The sequence below is a fragment of the Tupaia chinensis genome, unplaced genomic scaffold, assembly GCF_000334495.1.
Source record: "Tupaia chinensis unplaced genomic scaffold, TupChi_1.0 Scaffold147282_1, whole genome shotgun sequence".
In the NCBI taxonomy this organism is placed as follows: domain Eukaryota; kingdom Metazoa; phylum Chordata; class Mammalia; order Scandentia; family Tupaiidae; genus Tupaia; species Tupaia belangeri.
The window spans coordinates 5235045-5242277 of record NW_006207133.1 but is presented as its reverse complement, the minus strand read 5'-3'; the positions used below and the strand labels follow the sequence as shown (position 1 = coordinate 5242277).

Here is a 7233-nt window from a genome sequence, read left to right as displayed (position 1 = left end):
CCCCCCAGGGGGGATGGTCACGCCACAATCCCTTCTCCTCCATTCTCCTCTCGGGATCTTGGGCACGCACGCACACACGCCCGGCGTGAATTTTTAAGCCACCGGGTCCAGGACACAAACCGCAGTCGACTATGTGGGAGTCCAGCGACATAGCCATCACGCTTACTGCTGGTTCCCTGTTTAGCATTTTTCATTCATTTCATGTTTGCTATGCTCAGTGTCTAAAAAGATAGTAGTTGGACATCACTTTTCCATGAGGGAAAATATTCCTTGGTTTTAGAAGCATTTTTAGATGTCTATCCAGGAAGGTGGCTCATCTTTATAAGATCTCTTTTATTTGTAAAACTCCAGAAGTGAAGTATCTATAAGAGTCTGATGCTCACAGCAAGCTCCTGGGTTAGATGACTTGAAAGTGAGATTCTCAGGAGCCCATTGTCAGGGTGGATCTGACTTTGACACATAGTGTTGTTTTGGTTTTAGTTTTTTTAAATAGGATTTGTCAGTGTCTGGGGTTAGAGGCAGCAAACCCAGTCGTCCAAGGCCTTACGCTCTGTGCCTCTGAAGTGTGTCTGTAGTAACGATAGCCTTGCTTCCAAGTGCCCACTCTTCTTCATTCAGGTTTGTACATTTGAGACCAGTAACAACCAAACTACTTTTTTTTCATTGTCAAGATACAAAAGTTATTTTTTCACTTTCATTACCTCGTGCATTTGGTCACTGCTTGTCACTCTTTGAGTTCTTACGTTCTTGTGGTTATCGTTTCCCGCTGGTTCTTAGTGCTGACATAACGTTTTCGGTACCAGATTTGACAAGATGTTTGATTGTCCAGTGGTGGTACTCTAACAGAAGATATCTATCTCCTTTTCATTTCAAATCAACTAAAGAGACAAAACTGTGTATCTTACTGTATAAATTACTGGAAGTGACTTATGTCCCTATCTCGATTTTATGTGTATGTCTCGTTTTATGAAATAAAATTTTTTGCTCTAGCATGCTGGACTATGATACAGAAAACCTAAACTCTGAAGAAATCTATAGTTCTTTGCGTGGAGTTACAGAAGCCATTGAAAAGTTTAGTTTCCGAAGCCAGGAGGATCTGAATGAGCCAATTAAACGAGATGGCAAAAAGGACTGTGATATGGTAAGTATCCCCCAGCTAATAAAGAACTATATTTTAACTGAATGACAGTTACAGAGTTTTCTTCAACACTGGTCACTATGATTTCAAGTTTCAGCATTATTTTTATCCCATAGTTAGAATAGTATTATTTCAAGAGACTCAAGGCAGTTTTATAAAATTTCAGTAGTAACCCCTAGCAATTTTTGCAAAAAAATGGCAGATACTACTTTTGCTTAGTTTGCTTTTGCTTATCCTGGACATAAGTTTGTTCTTAGGTGACAAAAATGGTGAACCTGAACCAGACACTGACATAGCGCTCCAGGGCTCCAGCCTCGTAGAGATGCAGGGAATGAGCATGCAGTTGTCATGCAGTTGGTATGGGAAGAGTTCAGCCCCAGGAGGCCCACCAGCCAGTCTTGGTGCTCAGGAATGATGTGCAGGAGGGCTGATGTCACTGAGCAGAAGCATGAAGGTCAAGGGGAGCTGGTCAGGTCAAATGGGAGGGTTATAGTTTGAGAGAAGGACTCATGGGAAGGCCAAGAGAGAGAGTAGGCATGGTGAGGGGGGTGGTGTTGGGGAGGGAAGGGTACACACCAGAAACTCAGGCCCAAGCCTTCAGTTTACCCTGGACATCAGAGAGTCTCTGAATGATTTTTAAGAAAGGAAGCAGCATGGCCACACTTCCATTTGTCAGTATGGGGTGGAAAATCATTCTGGAGGAAGAGAATAGGATATGAGCAGAAACATAGGAGTCTGGAGTCTTTGGCTCCTGAGTAGGTATTTGTGTAATTCAGAAAGGTGGTATCATAGATGGAGAAAAAAGCGCATGGTAACCTCTGTGGAGCTTAAGGGGTTCAATTTTGAATATATGTGAATTGAAAGACTGGTGGAATATACAGGCGAACCTCCTAGGCCTTTGGGAATATCCATCTGGTGCTTAGGACGGTGGTTAAGGCTGGAGATGGAGAGTGCAGAGGCAGCCATGGGTTACTTGGTGGTGACGAAGGGAAGTGCAGTACGTGAGCGAACTCACCAGAATCCTGAGGAGCCTCGACACTAGGGGAAGGACAGAGGCTTGAGATAATAGCATTATCTACAAAGCACACAGAAAAAGGGACAGTAGAAGGGGAAAGCTGAGTAAATCTCATTAAAACATAGGTAGAAAAAGTGGTGTGATTAAACACAGTGGTTCCCACCGCTTCATTCACGTGGGAAATCCTGGTGATGAGAGGAAAGCAGCGTGTGCGCGGGGATTCCCACGTATGCAGTCTACGTGTCTAAACGTTGGGGTTTGTTCTTTTTCCTTGTTATTTTTTTAGCATGATAGTAATTTTTATTTCTAGAAGAATTACCAAGAGAAAAAATTTAAACCGTCCATCTAGGAATTATCTTTCACTAAGACAAAACCTTCGTTATACCTTTCTGGTCATAATTTGTTCATATCTGTGCATGTGTTATTAGGTTATCGGGAAAGTCATGACACATTTAAAATGACAACACAATATAATCTTTTTTACATCTTACTTAAATTATCATAAAATCTGGTTTGTAGGTGTTAGAAACGATACGCATCTCAGCCCACACTAGAGTCTGTCTGGACGGATTGGAAGTGGGAGTGCCGACAGATTCTTGCACACACGCTCACAGCAGCACTACCCATAGTAGCCACAAGGTGGAAACAGCCCCAGTGTCCACCATCAGATGAGTGGATAAACACAATCTAGGTCAATATTCAGAATTCAGTCTTAAAAAAGGAAGGTGATTCCGACATGCTACAAGTTGAGCGAACCTCAAGGACATTAGCTCAAGTGAAATAATTCAGTTATAAAAGGGCAAGTAGTGTATGATTGTATAGGATAAATCACATGTCATGGGCTAATTCACAAGAGATAGAAACCAGAGTAGAGGCTACCAAGTGGATAGTTTCCTTCGACAGTGATGAGTAAGTTTAGGGTATACATGCTGGTGATGGTTACATAACGCCGCAGACATACAGTATGCCACTGAAGTGTATACTCAGGGATAGCTAAAATTATACATCACATACATTTTACCATAACTTAAAAAAAGAAAGCATGAATGCCTAATGAGAGAGAGATCTTGTCAGCCTCCCAAATGGAGATTTTACTATAGAAATTGCCATGTGGTCTTGGCTGCCTGGAAATGTTTCCCCATCGTTCTGTAGTTAGATGATATCTGGGAAAAGAAGACAGATAGTCCTGCCCTGTGGCCAGCAGGCAACCCACGTGTGCTTGGTTACAGTGGCCCCCTGGAAAGGGAGCTAGGCTGCTAACACCCCACGGAGGACAGACCCCCATCAAGAGTGAAAGAGGTCACAGCTGTGGCACAGGGGTTGGTTAGAGGATGGGTTTCATTATTGAAGACAACACTTAAAATATACTAGGAAAAATAAAAACTTAGAAATTACCAAAGACCTGTTTTTTGACCCAGCGTGAAAAAGAATTCTGAATCAGAGATATCCAGAGGAAGAATGATCTGCTTAGGAAGGCCCGAGATCCCCATTAGAGATTAAGTCTTGGCTGGCACCCTACTTGGCAGGAGTATTCCCAAGGAATGGATTCGGGGACAGTTGGGACACTTTAGGCTTTAGGATGGCAGTTGAGGGAACTTCTCTCTGAGGTATTGGGTCAGGGCATCAGTAAGTAGGCCCTTCCTATTGGTACGAAAGCCACAGGCCACAGTGCTATCCTGATAGGGTCCTCAGGAGTGGGTGTGTGGAGTAGGCAGCCTTCCCCTCTCAGGGGGCTCTTCAGAATCTGGTGGTCTTAAGCCCTCACAGAACATGGGAGTGCAGTGCTGTGATGCACCAAACTACATAGTAAAGTAGATTGGACATGTAAATGGATAAATGAATAGATGGCAAATGTATTCATGTTTTGTTCCTTTACGGTAGTTTAGGAATTTGATCTTCACAAATTGAAATATTCGTAGCTGCCCTTTAGTCAGTGGCCAGATTTCAAATCTTTGGCCCATCTGATATTTCCGAGCATTAGAAGGAAAATCTGTTGATATCCAGGAAGTAACTGACAATGTGCTGTGCTCCAGGTGTCCCGCGATGGGGGAGCCGCCTCTCCTGCCACTGAGGGCCGCGGAGGCAATGAAATGGAAGGAGGCAGGACAGCTCTGGATAACAAGACCTCCCTCCTCAACACTCAGCCCCCTCGCGCCTTCCCAGGGCCACGAGCGCGAGACTACAACCCATATCCCTACTCAGACACCATCAACACCTACGACAAGACAGCCTTAAAGGAGGCCGTGTTTGATGATGACATGGAGCAGCTTCGAGATGGTTAGTCCCTCTGCTTGATTGTCCCTACCCAGAGAGACCTACTTGTGCTTCCCTGTGCCAGACCACCCCTGATGTACTGGCTAGATACAAATGGAAATGCCAGGTCTGTCCTGGTTATGCATCTGTGCAGGAGCACTTACTGGGTCTTTGCTATGTGCTTAGACATGAGGCCCAAGTGTGCAAAAGTGCAGGCAGCCCTGCCCCTGCATGTTTGCAGCCTAGTCCTGGGCAGGCAGAAAGGAAGCCACCACTCAAATGATGCAGGTTTGCAACTGTGGCAGCTTTTCCATGAAGGGAGTCTGACAATGCCATCAGGAGAGACTTCCAGGCTTTTCTTTGGACCTAGGCCTAAGTCAGGATCTGCAAGGAGTAGGAGAGGGTAGATGTTAACATGATGCTGGGGCTTGGCATCCCCAAAGGCCTCCAGCCTATGGCCTGGTTCTCTGAACCACAGACATGAGATCCTGCGACACTAATAAGAGGCTTTCCTGTTTTTCCTGCCATTTCACCAGGTCTTCTGGAGCTGTGCCTCTCAGCTTCTGTGCTATCCTTGGAAGGGAGAGCACCTCACACACACTAAGCACTTGCATCACCTTGTGCTTGGTGTTGAGCTAGTGCTGAGCTAAGTGTTGGACATACGGTGTCCACTGAGAGAGGGGATTGTTTCCATTTCACAGTTAAACAGATTCAGAGAGATCTGTTACTTATCTAAAATACAGCACGGATGGCATGGAACAGAGCTAGCCTGGGTTTTATTTTTTGTTTCTTTGTTAAAACCATGTTGATTATTGAGTAACCAGTATTGAGTAAAAGCATGTATTGCTATGGTGGTATTTTGAAGGGGGGATGGCCACACCGCAATCCCTTCTCCTCCATTCTCCTCTCAGGATCTTGGGTACACAAGCACACGTGCCTGGCTTGAGTTTAAGCCACCGGGTCTGGGACTCGAACCATGGTCAACTATATGGAAGTCCAGTGACATAACCATTACACCAACTGCTGGCTCCCCAAAATTACTGTTTTTCAAATTTGAATTTGAATGAAAACTTAAATTAGAACCCTAAATTAGGGCTCTGAATAATTCCATTCACTGGGTCCCTCATGTGTCGTGAACTGTAAGAGCTGCTGGGATAGAAGTTAATGAGACTCAGTGCCTGGCCTCAGGGAGCTCAAGGCCTCTTGGGGGAAACAGACTTGTGATCTCAGAGGATAAGAGGCTGCTACACTGGAGGCAGGTGGCCGATTGAGGGGGTTAGGAAGGAGGGGAAACCGTGCTGTCTCGGAGCACGGGCTGGCGATATGCTGAGGTAGAGAAGTCCTCTGAGAAGATTTGGTGTCAGGGGGTTGGCTTCTGACTGCTGGTCACAGGTCGGAGCAGCTCAGTGTTTGTCCAGGCACCTGCTTACCAGGCACTAGACTGAGGTACATGGTGGTCATTGTGACCCGCACTTCCTGAGAGAAGTGGACTTTTGTTTTCTTCTTCACTTTGCTTACAGAGTTGCCACATCATTGACCTTATCTATTATTGATCTTGATTAGATAGAATAGAGATGGGAATTTATTCACCAACTATGTACTAAAAACTTAAAGAAAAAGGTGGGATGTCAAGAGGAAACAACATAGTCTTCTAATGTTTCAAACTTCCTTGTGTTTTTACTCCCCAGTTTTAAAAGCTAAAGAAATCCCAGCCCATGACCTGGCCATTAAAGCAGCTAGATGCTACATGGCCAGTTGCATGGTTCAGGTCCCAGACCTGGTGGCTTGAAAAACATGCCAGGTACATGTATGCCCAAAATTCCAAAAGGAGGAAGAAATGGAAGAAGAGAGATTATGATGGGACCTTCCCCCATGGGGGAGCATGTACTCATTTTCCCTCCTCTTTTTCTCTGTCTCTAGCAAACACATGCACCCTTTGGCAAATTTTCTTTTAAAAAGAGAGCGCTAAATATATGCAAGTGTACATTAAGTACATGAAGTAGTTTCTGATGATTTGTCTAATTTGTGGGTTTCTTTCATGTACCCTCACCCCAGCCCTGTTTTAAAGTAGAATACTGAGAACTGAAGTCTCTTAGAACCTGGAAAGGAAAAGAGAAAGGATGTGCCTTCTGCTGTATAAACCATGGTTCAAGTCCCTGCAAGTAATCGTTCTGAGGGAGTTTAGGGGTGTATTTCAGTCTTTGAATAAATAGTTCAAAGATGTGAAATAGATCATGCAGACCCCCTGGCTGGTGTCTATTCCCTCTGCTGGTTCCTGAACCCTATGTGTTTGAGAAGGGAGTGGGTACAGATCAGATGTGGTGTGAGCAGGGCCTGGAGGAAAGTGTACATGTAAGGGTAGTAGATTTGACACTTGTGAGAGGCTGTGTTGACAGTAGGCCTTACTCAAAGCTACAGCAGGGGAGAGAGTTTGGAAAGAGAAGACAATCCAGGAGTTGGTTTGGAAGATGCTGGCATTTCTCCTCTTTGTGTGAAATAGAGAAGAGATTGTTAAGGGTAAAGACATCGGCCATTGGTGCTGAGCAGTTGGCCTTGCCCCACTGTTTTCACGTGAGTTTGGTGAGAATATCACCAGGAACATACAGGCTAAGGCTGGGAGGCATAGCAGGACAGAGCAAAAGAAGGGATGAAGGAGAAGATCCTGCTGGGAGATGTGGTGAGGACAAAGGGTCACTGGGCATGGCTGGCAGAGCCCCTATGGCCGGCATTTCTTTGTGGGTAACTTCTGTCCTGTCTGCTTCTCAGTGTCCATTGACCACTCTGACCTGGTGGCTGACCTTCTGAAGGAGCTGTCCAATCACAACGA

The 7233-nt window shown here is 45.1% G+C and overlaps 1 protein-coding gene across 1 annotated transcript in view; it reads left to right on the top strand.

Moving 5' to 3' along the window:
• The window catches only part of CLASP1 (cytoplasmic linker associated protein 1), a gene marked incomplete in the record, with an annotated part of 276864 nt that overhangs the window by 225735 nt on the left and 43896 nt on the right, over positions 1 to 7233 (top strand). The window contains 3 exon segments of the mRNA XM_027768717.1: positions 991 to 1141; positions 4187 to 4430; positions 7173 to 7233. Coding sequence (XP_027624518.1) covers positions 991 to 1141; positions 4187 to 4430; positions 7173 to 7233 — 456 coding nt within the window.